At 56.0% G+C, this 24,646-nt stretch overlaps 10 protein-coding genes across 10 annotated transcripts; 6 read left to right on the top strand and 4 right to left on the bottom strand.

Moving 5' to 3' along the window:
* Positions 1 to 344: 344 nt before the first annotated feature.
* Positions 345 to 1,198, top strand: trt5-1 (Methyltransferase trt5; the record flags this gene model as incomplete). The annotated part of the gene is made up of 2 exons (XM_032026196.1): positions 345 to 437; positions 497 to 1,198. The coding sequence occupies 2 exons, from the start codon at positions 345 to 347 to the stop codon at positions 1,196 to 1,198; spliced, it is 795 nt and encodes a 264-aa protein (XP_031877367.1).
* Positions 1,199 to 1,420: 222 nt separating this feature from the next.
* On the bottom strand, positions 1,421 to 2,407 carry rps-26 (40S ribosomal eS26 domain-containing protein; the record flags this gene model as incomplete). Its single annotated transcript, XM_032026193.1, has 5 exons — positions 1,421 to 1,523; positions 1,714 to 1,816; positions 1,872 to 1,999; positions 2,171 to 2,204; positions 2,272 to 2,407. 5 exons carry the CDS (start codon positions 2,405 to 2,407, stop codon positions 1,421 to 1,423), a joined length of 504 nt encoding a protein of 167 aa, XP_031877306.1.
* Positions 2,408 to 2,520: 113 nt separating this feature from the next.
* Positions 2,521 to 3,632, top strand: ubi::crp-6 (Ubiquitin-40S ribosomal protein S27a; the record flags this gene model as incomplete). Its single annotated transcript, XM_032026192.1, has 4 exons — positions 2,521 to 2,550; positions 2,685 to 2,708; positions 3,105 to 3,485; positions 3,543 to 3,632. 4 exons carry the CDS (start codon positions 2,521 to 2,523, stop codon positions 3,630 to 3,632), a joined length of 525 nt encoding a protein of 174 aa, XP_031877358.1.
* A 253-nt stretch (positions 3,633 to 3,885) lies between these two features.
* CTS1-0 (Endochitinase 1) lies at positions 3,886 to 5,266 on the bottom strand (the record flags this gene model as incomplete). Its single annotated transcript, XM_032026191.1, has 2 exons — positions 3,886 to 5,035; positions 5,085 to 5,266. The coding sequence occupies 2 exons, from the start codon at positions 5,264 to 5,266 to the stop codon at positions 3,886 to 3,888; spliced, it is 1,332 nt and encodes a 443-aa protein (XP_031877307.1).
* Positions 5,267 to 7,384: 2,118 nt separating this feature from the next.
* Positions 7,385 to 8,729, top strand: CGGC5_v013970 (Sphingosine N-acyltransferase-like protein FUM17; the record flags this gene model as incomplete). Its single annotated transcript, XM_032026190.1, has 2 exons — positions 7,385 to 8,230; positions 8,286 to 8,729. The coding sequence occupies 2 exons, from the start codon at positions 7,385 to 7,387 to the stop codon at positions 8,727 to 8,729; spliced, it is 1,290 nt and encodes a 429-aa protein (XP_031877346.1).
* A 1,259-nt stretch (positions 8,730 to 9,988) lies between these two features.
* On the top strand, positions 9,989 to 11,712 carry NOP56 (Nucleolar protein 56; the record flags this gene model as incomplete). The annotated part of the gene is made up of 3 exons (XM_032026189.1): positions 9,989 to 10,161; positions 10,288 to 11,410; positions 11,467 to 11,712. 3 exons carry the CDS (start codon positions 9,989 to 9,991, stop codon positions 11,710 to 11,712), a joined length of 1,542 nt encoding a protein of 513 aa, XP_031877308.1.
* A 1,083-nt stretch (positions 11,713 to 12,795) lies between these two features.
* On the bottom strand, positions 12,796 to 14,234 carry VPS4 (Vacuolar protein sorting-associated protein 4; the record flags this gene model as incomplete). Its single annotated transcript, XM_032026188.1, has 3 exons — positions 12,796 to 13,017; positions 13,088 to 13,538; positions 13,597 to 14,234. 3 exons carry the CDS (start codon positions 14,232 to 14,234, stop codon positions 12,796 to 12,798), a joined length of 1,311 nt encoding a protein of 436 aa, XP_031877309.1.
* Positions 14,235 to 15,140: 906 nt separating this feature from the next.
* On the top strand, positions 15,141 to 15,674 carry Pfdn6 (Prefoldin subunit 6; the record flags this gene model as incomplete). The annotated part of the gene is made up of 4 exons (XM_032026187.1): positions 15,141 to 15,201; positions 15,256 to 15,326; positions 15,385 to 15,509; positions 15,566 to 15,674. 4 exons carry the CDS (start codon positions 15,141 to 15,143, stop codon positions 15,672 to 15,674), a joined length of 366 nt encoding a protein of 121 aa, XP_031877310.1.
* Positions 15,675 to 15,934: 260 nt separating this feature from the next.
* CGGC5_v013966 (uncharacterized protein) lies at positions 15,935 to 16,620 on the bottom strand (the record flags this gene model as incomplete). Its single annotated transcript, XM_032026186.1, has 2 exons — positions 15,935 to 16,548; positions 16,599 to 16,620. The coding sequence occupies 2 exons, from the start codon at positions 16,618 to 16,620 to the stop codon at positions 15,935 to 15,937; spliced, it is 636 nt and encodes a 211-aa protein (XP_031877311.1).
* Positions 16,621 to 18,406: 1,786 nt separating this feature from the next.
* On the top strand, positions 18,407 to 20,158 carry sst2 (AMSH-like protease sst2; the record flags this gene model as incomplete). The annotated part of the gene is made up of 3 exons (XM_032026185.1): positions 18,407 to 18,544; positions 18,598 to 19,925; positions 19,975 to 20,158. The coding sequence occupies 3 exons, from the start codon at positions 18,407 to 18,409 to the stop codon at positions 20,156 to 20,158; spliced, it is 1,650 nt and encodes a 549-aa protein (XP_031877312.1).
* Positions 20,159 to 24,646: the final 4,488 nt, after the last annotated feature.

Here is a 24,646-nt window from a genome sequence, read left to right as displayed (position 1 = left end):
GCGACTCCAAAGTCTTTTACGGGTGATTCCATCCCAACTTCTGGACCCTCTCAACCTTGAACGGAACCGAGATCGGCCAGTGGTGCTTTGAAGAAGGTCCAGCAGCTTGGTCGAGAGGAGCTGAAGGAGTGGAAGGTTGGGCTTATAAAGAGGTGACAGCTCAGTTGACATGCTCGGTTGGAACGATTTATAGACACGAATACGGAGCATCCATTGATGTCACTAAAAGAACAACACAACTCCCGAAACAAAACCACTGATACAAGAACTTCAAGATGCAGGCAGTAGATAATACTATTCTCATGGGGGAGAGAAACAGGCAGGCTCCGTGGTACACGCCAACCATGGAGAAGGAAATCTCGCCAGAAACGAGAGATCTCCTCGAGAACTACGCCCACGTTGCGCCCGAAGACATCCAAGAACACATCATGACAATGGTCAGCACCCGTCTCCCCTCTCACATTCAAACACATCTCATCTAACATACACACCGCAGCGCGACAAGATCTGGGAAGTCTTCCCCTACCCCTGCGTAGGCCACTTCTCCTTCCTGGACCTCAACCTCCGCCACCGGGCCGTCTACCCCTCGCTCGTCGCGCGCCTGCAGGAGCCCGGCGCTCGGCACCTCGAGGTGGCCTGCTGCATCGGTCAGGACCTGCGCAAGATGGTCTACGACGGCGTGCCCTCGCAGAACATCACCGCCATCGAGATCGAGCAGGGCTACATCGACGCCGGCTACGACCTCTTCCGCGACAGGGACACCCTCAAGACCACCTTCGTCAACGCCGACATGCTCGACGACAAGAGCGCGAAGCTCAACGCGCTCGAGGGCCAGTTCGACTCGGCGCACCTGGGGCTGTGCCTGCACCTGTGGAACAGGGGGGACCAGATGACGGTGCTGAGGCGGGTGATCCGTTTGCTGAAGCAGAAGCCGGGTGTGGTCATGGTAGGACATGCTGTTGGGCACGCGGACGGGTTGGAGTTGCCGGGCATGTTCAACAAGCCTAGCCTGCGGCATAACCTGCAGACGTGGGAGAGCATGTGGGTTGACATATCCAAGGCGACGGGCACGCGGTGGAAGCTCAAGACGGAGGTTAGTGACCAGATTGGAACCATGGATGGGCCTGGCGCGAAGAAGCCGGCATGGTGGGATAAGGACTGGCGCTTTGTCGCATTTGAAGTCACGAGGGAGGAGTAGACAAGAATCCAACAGCTCAACCAGAACAGAAGAGAAACGTCACGGTAGAAAAGACGAATTTGGGGACGATGACAGTGTCATGAAGCATTTCCTTTGCTAGCCTAGGGCCATGGCCCGATTCATAAACCCGATTCCGGTTCCCAAACCATGCCTGAAAGGACAACTTTTTCATCCACTGCTCGTAAACGCCATCATGCCCAACACATCCCTGCGGTAGCCGACTTAAGCGGTCTTGGCGACGGTGGGGACGATCTTCTTGCCGTCCTTGTTGTAGCGGACGCGGGGAGGGGGAGCACGGTTGCGGCGGCCGACGACGGAACGGACACTGCGAGGGAAGGTCAGCATTACACGGTCTCAGCACGAGTCCGCTCAAGACCGATTCCTCTTGCGAGGAAAGGGTCGAGGGACAACGGAGGGTGGGAGCTTCGAGTAGAGCCAAGGTTCTTCTGTAGCGCCTGCTGACCACCGGCACGGGGGCCGGGGCGCGCAGTCGTCGCTCCCGCGGACGAACGTACCGGACAATCTTGCCGTGGATGGCGCAAGAGACACAGTACTGCAGCTTCAGGTACATCTTGGGTACGGTGTACTCCGCGAAGACGGAGGCGTCCGAGATATCACCTGTCGGATTGTTAGTTAATTGATCGAGTAGGGAAGGAAGGGGAGGTAGGCGTACGGATAGCAGCAGACTCGACCATGTTGCGGATGGTGAAGCGCTTGATGGCCTTGTCCTTGGGCGTGCAGCGCGAGCAGTTGCTGCAGCGGATGGGCTTGACGTGGCCGCGGCCCTTCTTGTTGCGTCCGCTGTAGGTTCACCAAAGTCAGCAATCGTGGTCCCGTTTGGTCGATTGTGTGCAGGCCTCGACGGCGACAGCGACGTCGACGGCAAGCCGGGCTCATGATATTATTCGCATGGCAATCGTCGCCGACGTCGAAGCCACGCTCGAGGGCAGAGAGGGGACGGGAGGGTCGTACTTGTTCTTTCTCTTCTTGACCATTTTGACGACGTCTGCTGGGTGATTAGTATCCGTGGAGAGGAGAAGGAAGAAGGAGGAGGAATTTCGCGGCAGACATACTTGAGGTTTTCACTCGGCTTGCTGAGTCAAGATTTCCGTTTGGTGGGCTGGGCCTCTGCGAACTGTCGACGCAATGGTGGATAACGAGAAGTGGTTGCAGGCGAAGGAGGGCTGGTCGCAAGGGCTGGCTCGACATCCACCAAGACCGGGGACGACCAGAGGGAAAAAGGCACACCAGAAAAAAAAAGAGCCATTTTCGCGCGCACAAGTCCATTTCCATAGGCCCCCACAGCCAATCACCGCCCCCCAATGCCGTGCCCTCGCTTGTCTGAAGCCCAGGTCCCGCTTTTCCCAACCCCAGGGCCCCAGCGCGGCGGCCGTCGGTTTTCCCGTCCAAGAGGCCGCGCCGACCACCATTTTCCCATTTAATTTTCTCTCCATCCCACCCCAAACCCATCTGAGGATTTACTTAGGAAGGCAATAGTCATATTGTCGAGGTACGTCTGAAGATGCTTCTGCTCCCTCTTTGCTGGCCGTGAGCGCCCTCTTCCCACCTTGTCTTGATATCGTTCCCGTCTCTGGCTTGTCGAGTTCTCGGCGGCGGCGGCGGCGTCGCCCTTCGCCCCCCGACGCAATCGCGAAATCGAAAGCGTCGGTTGTGCGGCGCAGCGGCCACGCCCACCACTGTCGACAAATCAAGCGAAGCGTGTGTGCGTGCGCGCGACGTTGTGACATTCATCGCCATCACCACCGCCTTTCGCCTCGACAAATTGCCTCCCCGACAGGAACACAAGCCAGAGACCGAGAAGAATCGAGAGAAGCCCAGGAAGGGCGCCTCAGCGGGCCAGCACCACAACCAGCAGTGTGCCAGAAAACTAACCTCACACAAGTAGGCAATCATGCAGATCTTCGTCAAGACCCTCACGGGTAAGACTATCACCCTTGAGGTGGAGTCTTCCGACACCATCGACAATGTCAAGTCCAAGATCCAGGACAAGGAGGGCATCCCCCCCGACCAGCAGCGCCTGATCTTCGCCGGAAAGCAGCTCGAGGACGGCCGCACCCTCTCCGACTACAACATCCAGAAGGAGAGCACCCTCCACCTCGTCCTGCGCCTGCGTGGAGGTGCCAAGAAGCGCAAGAAGAAGGTCTACACCACCCCCAAGAAGATCAAGCACAAGCGCAAGAAGACCAAGTTGGCCGTCCTCAAGTACTACAAGGTCGACTCCGACGGCAAGATTGAGCGTCTCCGCCGCGAGTGCCCCTCCGACACCGTATGTTTTGCACTCCCTCTGCTCCTCCCCAGGAACACATCGCTAACTGTTGTCCAGTGCGGTGCCGGTGTTTTCATGGCTGCCATGAACGACCGCCAGTACTGCGGCCGCTGCCACCTCACCTACGTCTTCGACAAGAAGGAGTAAGCTTGTTGCCAGTGTATCGCGGATGTGAAGGATAAAAAAGGCTTGTTTGGGAGGAATGGTTTCCAGGGTTAGCATTCTAGTCGGCAGGAAGCCGCACAAAAAGGGGCGTTGATGTAGATACCACCACATCACTGGCTGGCAATGACGATGCAAAATTCACGACACTCATGACCATTCCTCCACCACCGGTTCATCCTGCAGTGACATTGTGATTCATGATGCTCCATTCCAGATTGCTACAACTTTGTGGTATCTAATTGTTCGGGAATCCATTCCTCAGGTTCTCATACTTCGTCTCGGGGTACGTGATGCAGTTGTCCCGCCTCTGCAACGAGTGCGGTCCGCCAAAGGCATGCACGACGGTGCCGATAAGAGACTCATGGCCGGGCTTATCGGCGCTGCTCTCCCACCACATGCCGCCTCCGAGACCCCACCCCCTGATGTAGTCTCCCTTCTTCCGCGCCAGGTGCTGGTTGTCGTAGCTGATCATCTTCCTCCTGCCGGCATCGTAGGAATAGCTCGCCCCGGTCTCCTCGTCGACGTACTCCTGCGAGCCGGGCAGCGGCAGCACCTTGTAGTCAAGGACACCGTTCTCCCAGCTTCCCTCGCCGATGCCAGAGTACGGCGCACCGGGACCGTCCGTGTTCTCAAAGGCACGGCCGTACAGCGGCATACCCAGTACGATCTTGGTGGGGTTCACGCCGTGCGAGGTGTAATACGACAGCGCGGCAGCCGTGCTGAAGGGCGTGGATCTCGGGTTCCTGTTGCAGGGCTGCAGGTTCGCCTGGTGGCCGGCGGTGCTGTCCCAGGAGCCTGCATAATCATACGCCATCAGGTTCCAGAAGTCGAGGAGACGGTCCATGGCGGGGAGGTTCATCTTCTCGTAGTTCTGCGCGCCGGCGGGGCACGCGACGGTCAGCTCGAAGTGGTACCACTGCGGCAGCGTCGAAGCGTACGCATCCATAGCGTCGCGGGTCGCCTGCAGCAGGGCCACGAAGTCGGACGCCTCGGCCTGGTTCTGCGGGTATTCCCAGTCGATGTCGATGCCGTCGAAGCCCAGGTTCTTGATCAGGTCGACGCAGCTGCGGGCGAAAGTGTCGCGGCCCTGCGGGGTGCTGGCGGGGTTCTTGAAGTTGGAAGAGTATGTCCAGCCGCCGACGGAGAGCAGGACCTTGAGGTTGCGGTTGCGGCGCTTGAGGAGGTTGAGCTGCTTCAGGCAGCCGTAGAGGTTTGTGCCGACGTCGTTCCAGCTGTCGCCCTCCCAGTGGATGTCGGTGTCGGCCCAGCCGTCGGTGAGGTGGACCTCGCCCGTGTCGGAGCGGACGTTGGCGAAGGCATATAGGATGTGGGTGAGGTTCTCGACGGGGAGGTCCTGGGGGCGGTGCTTGCGGGCGTAGATTGCCCTAGAGAGGTCAGTTTGGTCAGACAAGAGAAAGGAACCAGGAGAATTACCAGTTGACAAAGTAGGCTACCGAACGGAAGCCTGGACCGCCGCCCATGTTGTCTTCAGCGGGTGATTTGAAGCTGGGGAGTGGGACTCGGGAGAAGAGGTCGGTGTAGGTGTGCGTGAGGAAGAGCGTGGCGAGGAGAACTGCGATCGAGGTGAGGATGCAGGTCGGGCGCTGGAAATGCATACAGTTGGGTTATATGCCAAGGTACAATGCGAGAGGGACAGAGATGATGCAAGCAGCAGATGGGAAGTTGTGGTTCTTATTGCTGACGACGAGCTAGGTAGCTGTTTGGCCAAGATTCTTTACACGTGTAGACGGATACGAATTACACGAATGGCAGTGCTGAGCTATGTGCAGTGAGTGTGCTGCGATGCAGGTGGTGCAGCTCCATCAGATGGGATCCCTCGCCCAGAGGACAGGACCTGAGAGAGGCAGCCCTGCTGGAGCCCCGCGGCGGACAGACAGACGAATGGCACTGCCCCTCCCCCTCCCTGCGCCATGAGTTGTAATGTACGTAAAGTGCCAGGACGGGAGCAACGTGCCGTAACGCTGGTGCAATGCTGCTGCAGCAAGCCAGCTGCTGGGTGCCACGCTTTGTGACTGGAGCTGTGAGCTGGGTGAGGCGTCGAGGTGTCGTCAGCGCGTTCAAGCCACAGACAATTCTAGCAGTGGCACGGCAGGAACGCCTTGGAAGCGAGGAGGAAGCAGAGGTAGGAGTGACGCTTGGCAAGGTTCAGGCGGCAAGTCGTGGCGCGGGCGGGTGATCTGCATGGTGCCTGCCTGGTAGACCGAAGATGTTCCTCCCCTGCGAGCAGATGCCTGCAGGTACATTTGTTGACTTTTCGTGCTCGGGAAATGCTGACCTAATACGCAGCCGTTGAGTGCCCACTGCCGGGCGCTCGGAGGTGCTGTGGTCTTCGTCTCTGGCGTCGGTAGAGCCGGTAGCTCACGGGCTGGAACACAGCGACACGCCAGCTGCCAGTGACAACACGGTGCGCTTATTAAGGCGACAAAGCGACGGCAACATGGGACGGAAAATTTGGGCGGGCACGGTGACGATATGACCCCTGAATCGCCAACTCAACAACTTCCATTGACAATAGGGGTCTCCGGCCTCCGGGCTCCGTCTTCGTCCTGTCTTTTTGCCAATGGAAGGTCCCGTCCAGTTGGGATGACGGCACTCCCAAAGAAGCCGAAGTCAATGGCCGTCGTCCAACTCTGACCGGTGACATTCCGCCAGACTTCAGCACTGCAGAGGATGGATGAATGACTAGAGCAGACTGACTGACGTGTTCTGTTTGCTGCGTCGTCCAGACAGTTGTGAGATGCGTGGTTTCAAGAGACTCAAACACCATCTGCAACAGCCGCCCAATTAATGCCCGTCCAGACATCGGACATTATATCGCGTGTCCGTTCCCCTATTGCATCCTGCGGGAGTGCTTGCGGCAGTCAGATACGGATTTCTCAAACTAAAACTTAAGGCATGGAAGGCAAGACAAGGTGCCTTCAAGTGGTGCTCCCAACGTTCGCAACCAACAAAAACACTGCAGGCCCAGCCACCTATCGCAGGCTTGCTTCTTTCTCCTGCAGAGTGATCGCCCTTTAATCAAAACCAGCGAAAGGCACCAGAGAGGAAAAAACCTCTGCAAAGTGCAAACCTCTCTCTTCCCCCCAGCAACACACAAGCAGCAGCGCATCGACACTCCTCCTTTCCGCTGATTCCCACCGGGTGGGCCGGAAAAGACAAAAAAACGCAGCTTACCGCAGGTCCAGAGGTCATCCGCGTACAACAGCGGCCTGCGATTCGCTGCGTCGCTTACCTAGTGGTCCAGTACAGTCTCCCCGAGTCCCCAGACTGGCCCCTAGGCACCCGGACAGACACCGTGAGAATTAAACCCATGTCCGCCTTAAGATTGTCCCTGATCCACCCTAATTCCGCCTCCGGTGCAAGCCACGGGGGAAATTGAAAGACCTAGAAAAAAAAAAAAGCCCCCGACGACACCGACCACCGACCGCCTCCCTCGGCTTTCTCTTGGCTCCTCCTATTAACCCTCTGCCTCCTTTTGAAGAAGTCACCGCCATCCAACAACGCCTCCCTCTTGTTCACCACCTCAGCCTTGATCGACTTTTGTCTCGTCGTCAATTGCGACCGAACACCAGACAGCGACCTCCGTCTCTGCTCTCTCAACCTCAACCCAACACCTCACCTATACACACGCGACACCCCGCAGTCTCTCATCTTAGCATCACCACAACAACAAACATCCTCATTGAGGGCACGATCAGCCGCCGCACGCGACAATGACCGCGCCCGAACAACTCCCAGAACAGGCCTCGTCGCCAGCACCCTCTGGCAAGGACCAGGCCGTCCGACGACGCAGAAAGTCGAGCATCAGAGCCCACGGCCAGCCGGCCTCTGCCTCCGCGAAGCAGGACGAGCTCGTCGCCCAACGCAGCCGCGCCCGCGCCCTCCTCCGCAAGTGCAAGCACATCGCCGTCAAGCACACCTGGACCACGCCGCTCGTCCTGATCCTCGCCTTCCTGTCCACCTACGCCATCAACCCTACCGAGTCCAACATCGTCCACCACTTCCTCTTCCTCTCCTACAAGCTCTCCGACAACACCGCCGACGACAATGACGCCCCCGTCCACTACGGCAAGGGCCCTTGGGACATCGCCTTCGTCCTCTTCTACTCCATCGTCCTGACCTTCACCCGCGAGTTCGTCATGCAGGAGCTTCTCCGCCCCCTCGCCAAGTCCTACGGCATCCGCTCCAAGGGCAAGCAGCTGCGCTTCATGGAGCAGGGCTACACGGCGCTCTACTTTGCCATCCTCGGCCCCGCCGGCATGTACGTCATGAGCCGGACGCCCGTCTGGTACTTCAACACCACCGGCATGTACGAGCTCTACCCGCACCGCAGCCACGAGGCCATCGTCAAGTTCTACTACCTCTTCGAGGCGGCGTACTGGGCCCAGCAGGCGCTGGTCATGCTCCTCGGCATGGAGAAGCCGCGCAAGGATTACTACGAGCTGGTCGCGCATCACATCGTCACCCTCGGTCTCATCGGCCTCAGCTACCGCTTCCACTTCACCCACATCGGCATTGCCGTTTACCTGACCCACGACATCAGTGATTTCTTCATGGCCGTAAGTGACACCCCTACCCCTTCGCCCGGACGCACCCCGAATCTAACAATATCAGATGTCCAAAACGCTCAACTACATCGACCACCCGATCACCGGTCCGTGGTACTGCCTGTCCCTCGCCTCCTGGATCTACCTCCGCCACGTCATCAACCTTAAGATCCTCTGGTCCATCCTGACCGAGTTCCGCACCGTCGGCCCCTACCAGTTCTACCCCGACTGGGACAACCAGCAGTACAAGTGCATGGCCTCCAACATCATCACCTTCGGCCTGCTGGGCCTGCTGCAGGCGCTCAACCTCTTCTGGCTCTTCTTCCTCGTGCGCATCGGCTACCGCTACGTCTGGCACGGCGAGGAGAAGGACGACCGCTCCGAGGCCGAGGAGTCCGACGTCGAGCCCCTCGAGACCATCGAGGAGGTGTCCAAGATCGACGCCGTGCCCGTCGCGGAGGTTGCGAGCGGCGTGGCCAACGGCAGCGCGAAGCGGAGCAGACGCGCATGATGGGAGGGACAGCCACACTTCGATTCATTGGCTGAGACCGTGCGAGTCTCAGCGCTGTTGTACATATAGCATGCTTATCTAATGTGTAATGTGTAATGATCATGAACAAAGTCATTCGTTTAAACCAATCTGGCAAGCCCTTTTCGCATGCGACGTGAGAGTGATTGGGTGGAGTGGTGACATCATGTTGGGCATGTGAGACTGCGGCCGGGAGACTCGGAGGAGGAGCATTTGGCTTATCCAGTTGCAGGACGACGTTGAAGCTAAGTCGACGGTTTTGGGTCAGCACGCGGTTGGGCCGGCATTTGCATGTGAGGGGCTTTTTGCGGCGCATACAGCGGCGCAAAGGGGACGCCAATTCATCTCTGCCAAGTTTTGAAGGCCTGGGTACGTTTGAAATCACATCAATCGGTCTTGAGTCTGGGTTTTTTGTTCGATTTTGCTTGGAAATTTACATTGGTTGTGTAATCGTGTGCTTTTGGGTGTTGATCATATGTACCAAAAGTTGCAAATCTTCTTGAATTAAAGTTGATACAAAATGGTGTACCAAAATTCGTCGCTCCATCAGCACAACTCATTGTAACATGAAAACTTCTATATAAACATGAGAAGATACAGAGATTCTTTTGAGACAAAATTCATTTCAAAGGAAGAAGTACGAAAGCTGCTACATGATCCGACACCCCAGCCGGGTCGTGTCAATGATGGACGTGGACGCGGACTGAAGTCTTCTCGCAGGCTGCTACGTCCGTATGAGCGGCAACATGTTTCTAGAATATGAAAATAGAAGCAGGAGAAACCTTCAGCACGATTTCTCCCGAAGATTTAGTGCGATCGTCTCATGGCATTGGTCCTGCCAAACTGCCATCCCAAGCCAGCCAACTCAACTTACCTCAACAGCAAAGCCACAAGGTCCAGAATCGCAGCCACCGCCACAACTCGACTGACCCCACGTCGGCAACCGGCCTCCGCCTGCGCCGGGACACGTGACCGCCTCCAGCCTTCCACACCGACGGCAGACTGGCCCGTGCGCCAGCTTTTGCGAGCTCCAGAAAAATTTCCAATTGAACCCAGTGGGGGTGAGGAAAAATTGAAGAAAAAAAATCCGACCATCTCGAACATCTCGATTTCCTCTGTCTCGAGACGCCCAATTCCACCTCCCCTCCTCCGCCTCCACACCCCCCGCGCGCGAGGCTCTTTCCTGTCGGCTTCGAACGACATTCAAACCACAAAAGAGTGCTTGAGACAGAACAGCAAAAATGGCCCAAGCCGTCAACTACCTCCTCTACGAGGCCCCCATGGGCTACGGCGTGTTCCACGTCGAGAACCAGCCCGACAGTATCGGCCTGCGCCAGAAGGAGGCCCAGGAGACCATCAATGACCTCGCTCGCTTCGGCAAGATGGTCAAGCTCGTCAACTTCACCCCCTTTGAGTACGGAATCCCCTTCGCGCGCGTGTAGCATCATGCTCTTTCCCCCCCACCGCGGCGCGTCTCGGTGGTGGAGAGACAAACTTCCAGAGAGACCCAAGAGGCTAACACACGTTTTCCCACCAACAGCACCGGCAAGCAAGCGCTGGACGAGATCAACCACATCTCCGAGGGTCTCATGTCCGTTCACCTCAAGTCCGTCCTCGAGCTCAACCTGCCCCAGACCTCTGGCAAGAAGTCCAAGGTCACCCTCGCCGTGGCCGAGAAGAACCTCGCGTCCGTGATCAAGTCCACCTTCCCCGGCGTCGACTGCGAAACCTCCGAGACCTCAGAGGTCGCCGGCGACCTCCTCCGCGGCGTCCGCCTGCACGCCGACAAGCTCCTCAAGGGCCTCCAGACCGGCGACTCCACCGCCGCCGGCCTCGGTCTCGGCCACTCCTACTCCCGCGCAAAGGTCAAGTTCAGCACCACCAAGAACGACAACCACGTCATCCAGGCCTCCGCCACCGTCGAGTTCCAGGACAAGGGCGTCAACCAGTTCTTCATGCGCGTCCGCGAGTGGTACGGCTGGCACTTCCCCGAGCTGGTCAAGATCGTCTCCGACAACCTCACCTACGCCAAGCTCGTCCTCCTCATCGGCGACAAGTCCACCCTCAACGACGACCGCCTCCACGACATCGCCGCCGTCGTCGAGGAGGACGGCGAGAAGGCCCAGGCCATCATCGACGCCGCAAAGGTCTCTATGGGTCTCGCCATCACCCCCGCCGACCTCGAGATCGTCAAGGGCTTCGCCGAGGCCGTCGTCCAGCAGGCCGAGGCCCGCCGCGCCACCGCAAATTACCTCGACAAGAAGATGTCCGTCGTCGCGCCCAACCTGCAGACCCTCATCGGCACCCCCGTCGCCGCCCGCCTCATCTCCCACGCGGGCTCGCTCACCGCGCTGTCAAAGTACCCGGCCTCCACGCTGCAGATCCTCGGCGCCGAGAAGGCCCTCTTCCGCGCCCTCAAGACCAAGAGCAACACCCCCAAGTACGGCCTCATCTACCACTCCAGCTTCATCGGCAAGGCCTCCGTCAAGAACAAGGGCCGCATCTCCCGCTACCTCGCCAACAAGTGCTCCATCGCCTCCCGCATCGACAACTACACCGAGAACCCCACCACCAAGTTCGGCGAGGCCCTGCGCCAGCAGGTCGAGGACCGTCTCGAGTTCTACGCCACCGGCAAGAAGCCCGCCAAGAACGCCGACGTGATGGTATGTCTTTATCCCCTTATCCTACAGTAGAACGCAGCTAACCCGACCTCGCTTAGGCCTCCGTCCTCGAGCAGGTCGAAGGCGACCTCGACCTCGACGACGCGGAAATGGTCGACGCCGCCGCCGAGGAGGTCAAGAAGGAGAAGAAGGACAAGAAGGAAAAGTCCAAGGACAAGAAGGAGAAGAAGGAGAAGAAGCGCAAGCGCGACTCCGAGGTCGCCCCAGCCGCCGTCGAAGAAGAGCCCGAAAAGGCCGACGGGGAAAAGAAGAAGAAGAAGAAGAAGAAGTCCAAGGACGAGTAAAGGAAGAGACGAATCGCCATCGCTGCCGCGCAAAATACCCCCTTTTTCTGCGCGCAATGGGTTTGCTCCAAGGAGGGTCTCTTCCCCAGATCCCTCGACGACATGTTCTACAAAAGAATCTTCCCATTTTTTCCTCCCCTAGGTCAACAAAAAGAAACCTCATGTTACAAAAAACTTACGGCGGCACATAGGTTTTTTCCTCACGGCATTGGGACTTGCTTCTTCTCCACCATCCTGTCTTCTCTCTTTTTTTTTCTTTCCTACCTTTTCTGTTTGGGAGTTATCAGGGCAATGAACATTGGGCTTGTCGGAGTTTGTTTAGGCTGCGCAGATGCGAAAAAGAGAAAGAGAAAAAAGGATGTTTAATGCATATATATGATGTATGTGTATGTGTAACACCAGATCTCTACCCGTTCCCGAATGCTCCGCCGCGCTCCTTCGGTGATGGTGTTTGAGTTTATTGTGAGTGTAAAAAGTGGACGCCGTCTGTCTGATGAGCAGCTCTATGTGTTTGTGGACTGAATAAGCCGAGGGACCTCCCATGCCTCAATTACCACCTTGCAACTTTCAGATGTCAATACAGTGACATGTTCAACATCCTAGTTAAGTGTATGTTGTGATTTGGAAAAGGTATGTAAAAAGGGGAGAGAAGCCCTCTCTCTCTCTGTCTTTGCTGGCTACCACTTTTTTACGCTTTACTTAAAGAATAGGGAAGCCTGCGATGCAGATATTTGGAAACAGAACAGAACAGTAGTAGTAAAAAACAATAATAGAATAAATTTCCCCAACCCAATGCCGGCCGTTTACAAAACGCCAGAGGACGCCGATTTCTTTCCGCCCCTCGCCTGGTCCTGCTTGCCTGCCCCCTTGAACTGACGACAGCCACACATCACACACTATCTGCATCAATACCGAATTCCCGCCCCCGCCGCCCGTCGAGTCTGATATTCTCTGTGCCAGTCTCTTTCCTTTCTTTCAAAAATACGAGCAATGTCTTCTCGTCGAAGCGTTCACACTGTAGTCGTCTTTTTTCGCGTCCAGCTTCCACCCCCACAGCCCACGTGTAATAGGCGTTTCGCTAGCTCATGCGCCCTCGCTGCCAAACTCGTTGGTCCACTCTATTTGCTTGGCCGCGTCGTCGTCGGAGACAGTGGGATGCGACTCCTTGAGAGCCTGCTTGAAGTCCTTGAGCTCGATGATGGGCGCCATGAGCTCCTCCGAGTCGACGTCGTGGTACGTCATCTCCTTGGCCTCGGGGTCGCCGGGGGAGCAGGGCGTGAGTTTCCTGACGCCGTCGACCATGACCTGTTATGCGAATTAGCAAAAGTTCCTCGCAAGCAATCTAGCGTATAGCGTCACAACAGCGTAAACATACCGGCTTGAAATGCGTCGCCTGGATAATCTTCCTCACGGGACCCATCAACGCCTGCTGCACCACGTTGGAGATATCACTGCCTGAGAAACCATCCGACATCTCCGCGAGTACGCGGTAGTCGTCCGCCTGCAGGTTCGTCTCCGTGTCGCCGATGGCGAGCTTGAACATCCTCGCGCGGCCATTGGCGTCAGGCAGGCCGATGTGCACGCGGCGCTGAAAACGTCTTCGGATCGCGGCGTCGAGCTGCCAGGGGATGTTGGTCGCGCCCAGCACCAGGATGCCCTTGCTGTCGTTTCCGACACCGTCCATCTGCACCAGCAGCTCCGTCTTGATACGCCTCGACGCCTCGGACTCGCCCTCGCCACGGGGCCCGCACAGGGCGTCGATCTCGTCGATGAAGAGGACCGAGGGCTTGTTTTCTCTCGCCATGCTGAACAGAGCCTTCACGAGCCTGTGATACCAGGTGTCAGTCGTGCCGTTGATGATTGCGATGCCACGAAGCAACTCACCTTTCACTCTCTCCCATCCACTTGCTCACCAGGTCCGAACTGCTCACGCTGAAGAAGGTACTGTTCGCCTCCGTCGCGACCGCCTTGGCCAAGTAACTCTTTCCCGTTCCCGGCGGGCCGTACAGCAGGATACCCTTCCACGCCTGGCGCTTGCCCTGGAACAGCGAGGGGAACTTGATGGGCAGCACAACGGCCTCCTTGAGCGTATCCTTGGCGCCCTCGAGACCGGCGACGTCGTCCCACCGCACGTTGGGGCGCTCCTGGAGGATGGCGCCGCTGAGGGCGTTGCGCAGCTTCTTGTTGTCCTCGTCGCCCTCGTCGGCGTTCGCCTTGCCCTTGCCGCCGCCGTTAACGCCCATGGCACCAGGCTTCCCGCCGCTGCCTCCCCCGCTCTTCTTCTGCTCGGCCTCGGCCAGGTACGTCTTGAGCTTCTCGGCGCGGTCCATGTACTCGGCCGTCTTTTGGCGGATGAGCTCCTTCGACTTGGGGTTCTTCTCCCACTTGACGGCGAGGACGAAGAGCTCGAGGGACTTTGTGTAGAGCTGGAAGGCCTTCTCGTACTCGGCGGCGTTGTCGGCGTCGATGGCCTGCTTGACCGTGCTGATGGCACGGCCGAGGAAGTCGGTGATGCCCGACATGGTTGCGGTTCTGCGTCGGAGTCGCTGTCGTCGGCGGGATTGCGTGTTTCTGCGTTGGGCGGCGAGTTTGCGAGCGATTCGTGATAAGGATGCAAAGAGCGGGGAAGCTTGTTGTGTGCAGCCGCCGCGCTGTCTTGTTCCCGTTTGGAGGGGACGCTTCGCAGTCGGGATGGGGTTGGGTAGGTAGACGGGGTGGATGTTCGATTTGGCCCCGGGGGGAGGATTGCGTCGGCGCTTGGCACTGGCTTGTCGGGGTGCGGTTGAGGGATTGAGGACGCTGATGCGGGCGATTCTGTGACGTTGCCTGGGCGGTTCGTGATGCCAGACACTGACGCTAGAGGTGCCTTGTTGGCTGGTGGGGGTGGGGGCCTTGAGGTGTATAGATGCATATGCTGGATTGGGTGATGGAGGCTGCTTAGTGCGATCTTCTTCTGAGGTGTTCTATGTAGGCAGCAGTCAGGTTGACGACTGGTTTCTGTTCCGGCATTAGAAATATACTATAGACCACCTAGAGAAAACTAAAACATATTCCAAGAAAGCTGGACAACGACAGCTTGAAGACTTGGTGTGTCTCTTTCCATGGTCCAGGCTCGCGGCCGCCGATACTCACAAACCGGGGCCATATGCATCTAAAGAGCATCACAGTCTGTCACCACCACGTTCCCTAGCGCAGCAAACGGCAGCATCAAAGTACCGGGTATCGTCTTCAGACCACCAAACGAAACTCGAAACGGCGAAAACCTCTTGAGGCCTTGGCACCGCAGGACATCTGACATTCCACCAAGCATCCCAACTCGTGAACCGCTGCGTCGGAAGGCCGTCGGGTTTCTCACCGCACCCCAGTCCGCACCAAACGGACTTTTTTCTCACTGAACCCCTCATACACACGCACACAACTCACCCAAGATGGCTGAGGTTCAGGCCAAGCTGCAAAAGCTCTCTGAAGAGTACACTGCTCTCCAAAATGGTACATTCATTTCAATTCCAGTATGCGACAAGTAATTTTACTAAACGTCACCAGAACTTCAGACCACCGTTCAGGCGCGGCAAAAACTCGAAGCTCAGAAGCAGGAGAACCTAGGCGTGAAAGAGGTGAGTGCTCATCCTGCGCCAACCACACACGGATGAGCGCCAGACTGATGCATTGCAGGAGTTCGACAACCTCAAGGACGGCGAGCAGATTTACAAGCTCGTCGGCCCCGTGCTGCTGAAGCAAGACAAGGTAGAGGCCGAGAGCACAGTCAAGGGTCGCCTGGATTTCATCACGAAGGAGATGTACGTGCATCGCCACCTCCCTTTCTCTCGGACGGCATATTTACTAACTCACACAGCGAGAGGCACGAGGGCCAGATCAGGGACGTCCAGGGAAAGCTTGAGAAGAAGAAGGGCGACATCATCCAGCTGCAAACCAGCGCGCAAGCGGCCGCGGCGAAGAAGTGATGCACGAATGACGGGAAAAAAAGTCAGGTCTGGCATGAGTGGTGATACATATAACGACACATAAAACAAAAACTACTAGGACTATGAATTATACCCAGCAATGCTCCGCTCCGATCACGAAGCTCCCATGAACGCCTGGCTAATGCGCCCCTTTTTCCCCGATGATGGTCTCCGCCGATGAATGCCGACCCGGTCCCAAATCCATCCCCGGCTTGTCATGAAAAGAAACAAATGGTCATTACATCCCCCTTCTTTCCTCCTCAGTTCAACGCCATGATGGTGAACCCCCAGGGCAGCCCCATATTCCTCGCCGGCAGCTCCGTGGCCCAGCCGATGGCGTTCTGGTACTCGTCCTCGCTCACAAACTCGGCGTCGTTGACCTTGCCCTCGACGGCGTCCATGATCAGGTCCGTGATCTGGCTCTTGGTGTAGCACCGGCCGAAGATGCGACTCTCCTCAATCTTGCGGATCATGGCGGCGCGCAGCTCGCACTCGGCGAAGCGCCGCACGTCGCGGTCGAAGGTGGCCTGCGTCACGGGGCCGTGCTCGTGATGCGCGGCCAGCGTGCGGAAGAAGGCGACCATGCCGGCGACGGCCTGGGCGAGCATGTGCGCCTTGGTGACGTCGTCGATGCCGTGGAGCATGGAGGAGCGGCCCTGCTCGATGAGCTGGTGGGCGTCGTGGTCGAAGGTCGCGTGCACGACGGCAGAGATGCTGGCGGGGTTGGTGATGATGGAGTCTGGGTCCTGGAGGGCGAAGGTCTTTGCGATCTCGTCGTAGCACTGGGAGAGGGTCGTCCACATGGAGACGTTGTTCTGGACGGAGGCCTGGCCCATGCTTAGGGTGAAGTGCGACATTGTGCTGTCGATGCTCTCTTGGGGGTTGTTAGTGGCGGGTCATGTTGATTGGGGGTGAGTGGCTGACTTTTGCAGATCGTGGAAGACATGATGGGTGATGTGTTGGTGTGTGATGATATTGCGTATATCACTTGAATATGGACACGCTTGATAGTTGATGATGAATGTTTACAATCATAAAATGCCGATAGCATCTATACAAACAACAGAGGAGGAAAACTTCTCCTTTAATGTAGTTGGCGTTGTCGCCTTGTGGCCTCATCGGGACGCTCATCTAGGCCCGGGATGGTCCAGGTCCAGGTCCAGGCATGCGGGACGCGATGGCGCCCATCCCTGAATCTGGAAATCTGCCCAGGCCAGGGCAAACACAACAGAATGGCCAGATCCGTCATCCGTAAATTATCGACTATTCATGCGGCAGTACCCAGTTTCGCGGGAGATGTCCGCGGTCACTCAAAGCAAGCAAGGCACTGGGCTAGCACGGCGGTGGTTCCCTCCACGCCCTCCACACTGCCCGCAAAAACATCAAGCCATCTCGCCGTCAGATTTGGCGGGATCGCAAGATGCGATAGCTGATAACCTGACGACTCGGCACCGCCACGCAACGTTCCTGAGACACTTGGCTGGTGAGAAAACACCCAAGCAACTGTCTCGAGACCTGACCGCCTGAGAAGGACCGTCTGTCCTCGCTCGACGGCGACCAGCGGGTGCCGGCGTGGGGGGTTGGGCGGCCTGTAGGCGACGTTGGACGAACCACGGAACAACAAGCGACAAGCTGCACGTCAAGCTGCCACGGGAAAGCAAGACCATCTGACCCTGTGCCTGTCCGACTCGTTCGAGCAGGCGGTGGGAGCATCCAAGCATGGTGCCACACTCAGACAGGCGTCAGACTCGAGCCGCAAGGGGATCAGTGCAGTGAAATCAGGAACGGAGGTTGGACAGGCGGGATGGCCGGGCCGCCAGGGCAGCATTCGTTTTTTTGGCCGTCCATTTCCTGGCAATGTCACTGGATTGCGAAAATTACACCAGCCAGGGCGATGTTCCGAGAATTCCCGAGGCTTGGATATTTTTGTTGGGTGAGGCGAGCAGGCGAAGGACGACTCGTAAATCGAACGGAAATACGGACGGACGAGAATGACGTCTCTTCTCTCAGGGCCCCCAATGCCACGCTGGTCGGAGCCGTTGAGAAGTTTTTCAAGTCCGCCGTGGCAACCAAGGTTTGCGCCAAGAGCCAAGCAGTTATCCAGATTGCACAGGAGATGTCCGAGATGGCTGTTGACCAGCGGACGTTACTGTTGATGGGACTTGACGACGTCGAGGTGGAGCTCAGACATGCCCCAGGTGCTCCCGCCAGCTGCATGCCCGCCGTTGACTGACCTTGGGCTTGTTTAGTTCACCTGGACATCTTTTCGGTGAGCACATCTGACTTAGGTAAGCTCCTATCCAGTGGAGTCACGTGATCCAGTAGACAGCCACGTGACAAAGCAGGGGTCCGAGCTCTACCCCTCCATTGCCCGCGCGGTGCCCAACACTGTGAGGTGAACCTTGTCGGCTGCCATGGCGGGGTGCTTCAACGCTCAGGTCCAGTGCTTCAGCCACCCGTGGCTCGCCTAGCGCTTGTCATACGGTTCCTGGGACGAAACCCTTCAAGGCCTTGACCGAATGGTCGAGCATCTGCGGCCTCAAGGCTGCCACTTTCTGGCTCCCGACCTACGAATAATGCAAACGACTACCTGAACGGTGTCCGTCACCAACAGCGACCCTGATACGACATCCGGCAATACCGCACCCCGCTCCCCGCGAGCTTCAACATCCATACCAAACATCCCCAATTTCGACCTCCGAGTGCCTTCCCCCCGACGAGAGACCGCCAAGATGAACGGACCCTCGAGCCCCCGGCCTGCGCGGCCCATGAGCATTAAGGAGATCACGAATGCAGCCGAGGACTTCGAATTTAGAACGACGATTCCCTTCAAATACTGGGCGCGCTCCGCAGACACGTTATTCCAAGAGGTCGGTACCCCTTCCCCAGCACCTGCGTGCGCGGCACTGACTAGGCACCCAAGGCGACGTTTGCGCTGCAGGATCGCGACATCCGGAAAGCATACCAGATGCTATGGCGCCACTCCGTCCTCGTCCTCAGCCATCTCAAGACCCATCCCGATGCGAAGCTTCCCGAGAACAAGGCGCTCACGAAGCCGCTCTTCAAACGGCAGCAGGAGGAGGTGTTTGGCCTGCTTGAGAGCCTCAAGCCGCAGATTGACCGCGACTATAATGAGTGGCAGCAGATGAACGCATCCCAGAAGAAGGCCGAACCCGAGAAGAGGCCCTCGAGCTACGATGAGTTTGCCGCACGAGACCCGACACTGAGCGGCAATGCGAAGATCCTTGATGCCGCCGATAACCAAGAATTGGCCGTATCCCTGGCGCAAAGGGACTTCAAGAGGAGAGACGCTGCGAGAAAGGCTACTAGGCAGGCTGGCGTCAGCGAGGAGGAAGAGCAAGAACGCAGAAAGGGCGGCCGCTGGGAAGACTGGGAACAGTTTGGCAACCCGGCTGCGGCTGTGGCCACAGACGAGGACGAAATTCGCAGACAGATTGAGGCGACAAGGAGACGACTAGATGGTACCGATGGAGGTCGCCAGGAGGATACCAGAACATCAAGAGCACCCGTACCACCGCCAAGGCCACCACCGCCCAGCTACTCATACCATTACCCGTCTATCTCGAGACCTCGGGCGGTCGAGTGGGATTCTGCGCCGTTGGAGCCCAAACGAACGTACACGCCCTCGTTGCCACAGCCTCCCAAGCCGCCAAAGGAGGACTTCACGATATTGCGCCAAGAGCTCGATGCCGCGCCCCCGTCACGTCCTGGCAAGGAACCTCTCCCATCATACATTCCGCCGCCTACCCCTGATTCGGTACATAGGGACGTACCTGAACTTCCCGCAAAGGAGGAGATTATGCCGCCGCCATCAGCAAAGGAGCGTCTTACTTTCCGTCCAGCAGCGTACTTGGAGAATGGCGACCCGATCCGCCCGGTCTTCCTGCCCACGCAGCTCCGGGAGGCTTTCCTCAACATTGCGGCGGACAACACCCGAAAGGGCCTCGAGATGTGTGGTATTTTGTGTGGCCGGCCTGTTAACAACGCGCTCTTTATCAACTGCCTCCTCATTCCTCAGCAAAAGAGCACGCCAGACACCTGCGAGACGGAGAACGAGTCGGCCATGCTGGACTACTGTATCAATGAGGACCTGCTGATGGTCGGCTGGATTCACACGCACCCCACGCAGACATGCTTCATGAGTTCGAGAGACCTGCACACCCAGGCGGGTTACCAGGTCATGATGCCGGAGAGCATTGCCATTGTGTGCTCTCCGAGACACCAGCCATCGTATGTGACCTCCCTAGTGTCACCTGAATTTGAGCTAACAGACCCACAGATATGGCATCTTCCGCCTCACCAACCCACCCGGTCTCACTCACATCCTCCAGTGCACCCAAACCCAGACTTTCCACCAGCACTCCATCGACGATCTGTACACGACTGCTAGTAACCCGCCGGGCCACGTCTACCACTCCGACAAGCTCGACTTTTATGTGAAGGACCTGCGGCCGAACCGGTAGGAGTCGGAAACTCGGCAGGAGGGCAATTCATCGCGCAAGCGCAAAGCAACTCATGAGCCATCGCGTAAGCGGTCCGCGAGGAGAATATGGGAGGACATTGAGGACGATTCCCCCTGATGAGGGATGGTTGGGCCAGGAGATTCAACTCGGGCGAGATGATTGGCTGCTGCGGACGGAGAATGGACTGCGTGTCCGTCACTTTTGCTTGTTGCATGGCGAGGGCGTTCAACGGCTTGCGGCTGGACGCTCAGCGGGCGTCTGCTACTGAACTGGGATGATGGGAACGTCAGGACGACGCATTGGCACGTAGAATTAAATCATCATGACATGGGAACTAATGAGAGCCACTTGTCGTGGAATTGGGTGCACCGTGACTCGTCTTCTGTTATCAAATATCTGTGAACTACAAAGTCTGACTCCAGCCTCCCCATCTATGTGTTGTATTGGCTATCTGGAACACTTCATTGCCCGTGCTCCTAAGCTCCCACCGTCGTTTGCATATATATATATATATATATATCATGTCGGCGGCGTCTGCTTCTGTGAAGATCGAACAGCAATTAAGGGCTCGGAGATTTGACTGTGAGCTATTGACAATAAAAAGCTCACGTCAGGAAGCACCAGGTACTTATGCAGAAGTCTAAATTGCGGGCATAGCTAGCAATATGATCACAGACGAATAAGAGAGGTATACCTGGGAATCGAGGATGAGAGAGGAGGGGTGTACTAATCGTCTTACACATCAAAAACTCCGGAGGCATCGTGCGCGGAGGCGTCTGCGGTAGATTCAGGTGACCAAGATAGACGAGGAAGCTAGTCTCGTCTCCGGCTGTCGATTTCTTCGTGTCTTGCCGAACGACTCTCTGCTAGGCGCCAAACACAATACTTTTATACCAGAGTTTGGCCATTGAGGCGGTGAGAGCAAACGCCGCATCTAAGGTAGAGAACTTGGCGACGTATAAAACAGCCTTGGGCGCCATGTGCCAAGGTCGCCAATAATCTTGTCTGCGTCCATATTTAATGCAGCTGGTGCTGTGCAGATTTATGAATCGGAGGCAAGCATTCACGAGTCCTTGAGAGACTGAAGATACGTTTTCATCTCAATGGTGTGAATAATGCCCGAAATTCACAATGAAAAGAATATGCAGGGGATGGTTAAGGACTAGAGAGATGAGGGACCCCGAAAAGTTCATTCTAGGTAAATCGAGACCTCCCCGGGTGGCTGAGTAGCCAGCCACCTGGCTGACCAAACTTCTTGTTGTCTGACAAATGCCGCCCAACAAAGAAGTAGATTTTAGCACAGAGCCCAGAGAACTCTTCGATTGAAGGATCGAAGATACGCGCACGATATAGATGGGCTAATATACCAGTAGCCCAGGGCTTTTGCCCACATGAGAACGCTAGAATAGAACTACCCCAGAGCACATTCTCCGATAAACACAGCACCAATTTAATCACATCCAATCAACACAACTTCACCTAGATAGCAGCAGCTGCTTACCAATAGGGTGGTTGGACGTCGGGATGTCCTTGGGGGACAAGTACCCGTGTTCAATCAACGGATTGTGCGGAGTGGATCTGAACTTCAAGAGGGCATCCTTGGCCCAAAAGAAGAGATCAATGATTTTCTGCTCGGCCATCTTGATGGATAGGGTTTGTTGAAAGCTATCTTCCATCATAAAACCAACAGATTCAAACAAGACATGAATAACAGGCCTAGAATCAACTAAGAGAGAAGAAAGACAGGAGAAATGAATGGAGTTATGGTGACTTTTCGGAAACCCAGCCCAGTGTAGGCAGACATGGGTGACCTCCGCATGGTAGCCACTGTGAGACGAACAATACAACCGCGAAGCTATCAGTCTAATCGCGTACCCCACCAAAACAAAACTGATTCCGACTATTATTTTAATAGCTGGACCTTCTGACTGATGATGGTCTACTGATCACAGCTTGGGTGGGTTGAGCACTCGTTTCCTCGGATGGTTGTGCAGCTCCCGGCTCAGAGCACTGGCTTTGCCGAGAAGGATGTCGGTGGATTGGCGAAACTTGCTCACGAGATGGTTCTTGATGAAGAGTTGCGCTTTGCTGAGTAGATGGTTGCTGCGTTGTCAAGTCTTGCCTAGAGGCCGAGGGCTCTTCGGGTGGCGAGCTCTGCCGAACTCCCGAGCCTTGCAGAGTTGGATATTCTGAGCTAGCGGCTGTCATGGGAGCTGCTTGATCTGCTGAAGCTGTCCCATCCTGTGGAGTCGGCTCAGTTGGAAGAAGATTGTACTTGGCGAAGGCTGGGATTATCAGTGTGTAGGCTTCGTCGATATCTTGTGCTAGTTTTGCTTTTACCGCTTCTTCAGCGATGGAATCGAAAACAGAATTCTTCCATTTTCTGCGATTGCTCTCCACTTCTGCTCCTCGGGGTTCTGTAACACCTTTGACCTGCTTGATATTCTCAGCAAGGGCGAGGATGAAAAGGGAGAACAACTCTTGAGCGTAAAGCAGTGCCTTGGGAATGTCCTTCCGCGTCGGAATGCAGAGTTCTTTAACGAATATGGATGATTGATCATCGCTGATATCGAAAATATGAGGCTTAGGAGGAACATCTTTAAACGTGTTTTGGGTTTGCTTACCTAGATATCGACGATAGAAACAAGCCGAAGTATGACCCTGACGTAAGAAAAAGATGCCTCAAGTACCGGGACACAGTAGTTGGCCGCTCTTTGCCTGCTCTCCACAGAGTGGAGTCCACTAGTTCGTGTAGCCCAAGACCGCGGACCAAAAGGTCTGCCAGCTCCCGCCGCCGTGAATTCGCCTCGGCGAATGAGAAAGAACAAAGTTCCTCATTGAGCCAACTTTGCAGAACCAATGCAGCATTTCCAACTCCAGTAGACCTTTCGTATCCTACAACCCGTTGAGCGAATCGGTTTCTCGAAGAGAATTGGTCTAAAATGGATGTGGATATTGATCCCGAGAGCCAAGTCAGTCGAGCCGTATCAGTATACAAAGATAAGGATAGGGCTGCTTGTACCCGACTTCTGTTCTCTAATGTCCAGGAAGTAGTCCCGTGACAATCCTCTCCTTCCCTTCGCAGATGGAAGAAAATCTTTCGACTGGTTCTTTGTCGTCGGTCGAAATCATCGGCTCTACAGTCGCTGACGTTGAAAATCCAGTCAAGTTCTGAGAATTCCGTGATGTTCTGGCTCCAATCGATTGTTTCGGTGCTGCTCAGGAATTCAAGGGTCTTTTCGGTAGCGGTGCAGACGGCATCGCCTGCCTGTTCAATGTCGTTGCTTGACTTGAAGGTATTGAAGTGTGATGAGACTCGAGCGTGTATGTGAAATACAGTCTCATCGGAAGTATCGACAACCAACGGAAGCTGTTCCTGTTGATCGGGTATTGATAGGGGTCGTAAGGAAGACGATAAGGGCCCTCGTACGCGACCAAATAGTTGCCAGGCAATCGAATATGGACCCTCTCTCCTACCTTGGTCGTGGACACCGATGGAGTGACTTTCAGGGTGTTGGTTCTCTTCTCTTGCGACCACAAGGTCATCCGAGTGATCATAAATGATCCCCCAGAAAGAGTGAAGCTCTCCGCGAGTATGACGTGACTGTTTATTGTAATCAGAGCCCCGCAGATTGCGTTCGCTTTGAGGCAGCCAAAATCGAAGTCGCGAGAATATGCTGTGAACACGGGATTTAGGTTTGATATCTTCATTTAAAAAGCTAGGTTGTGCGTTCCCGTCGGCATGTTGATCTCTGCAAGTTTCGAGCTTATCCCGTGTGCTTTCAGAAGAGAGGTATAATGTGAACCAATCAAGCTCATGACCAGATGGGCACATAAATATTGCGGATTCCAGACGTGCAACTAACCCCCTCCTCACCCAAGCTCGGAAGGCAGTCAAGAGCAGAGTCACACCTAATTGAACAATGGTAGCTGACCAATGGAGGGCTCGAAGCCCTATAAACTGGACAACGTATCCTGAAATCGCCGTAGTAACAGACACGCCAGTTGTAAAACTGTGAATACGTCAGTCACCCGATTGAATAGTACCTAGTAGTAAGTGCAAATAATTACCCATATGACCTGTCATTTCGCCGTGAAACTCTTAGTGGTGTCTTCGGATTGCCGAAGAACACAGCGCATGATGGGAACCGTTGATCTCCAATTGCCATAGATTGTTGGAGAGTGAAAAACTTCTTGCGTCGAGAAGGGCTCCCGGATTCACATATGGTGTATTCAGTTGTGACTCCTTCGATGATATGGCCGCACATTGCCATGTCCAATATCAACAGGATAGTGCCCGTTACGAAACAGGGGTATCCATATTCGGTGTTGACTGCTTTGCCCCATCCCCAGTGATATGTTGCAAGACCTGCAAAAGTGATAGCAAAAGCTTGGAGTAAGATGCCAATAAAGGCCCATATCCATATTTCTTTGAGAGACATCGTTGCGTTGCGAGCGTTCAAGGTGAGATTTGGAGTTGCATCGCAC

This window comes from Colletotrichum fructicola, assembly GCF_000319635.2.
Source record: "Colletotrichum fructicola Nara gc5 chromosome Unknown KSG_Nara_v1_contig08, whole genome shotgun sequence".
In the NCBI taxonomy this organism is placed as follows: domain Eukaryota; kingdom Fungi; phylum Ascomycota; class Sordariomycetes; order Glomerellales; family Glomerellaceae; genus Colletotrichum; species Colletotrichum fructicola.
Note: the sequence above shows the minus strand (reverse complement) of the source record. Positions and strands in the feature narration are given on the sequence as shown.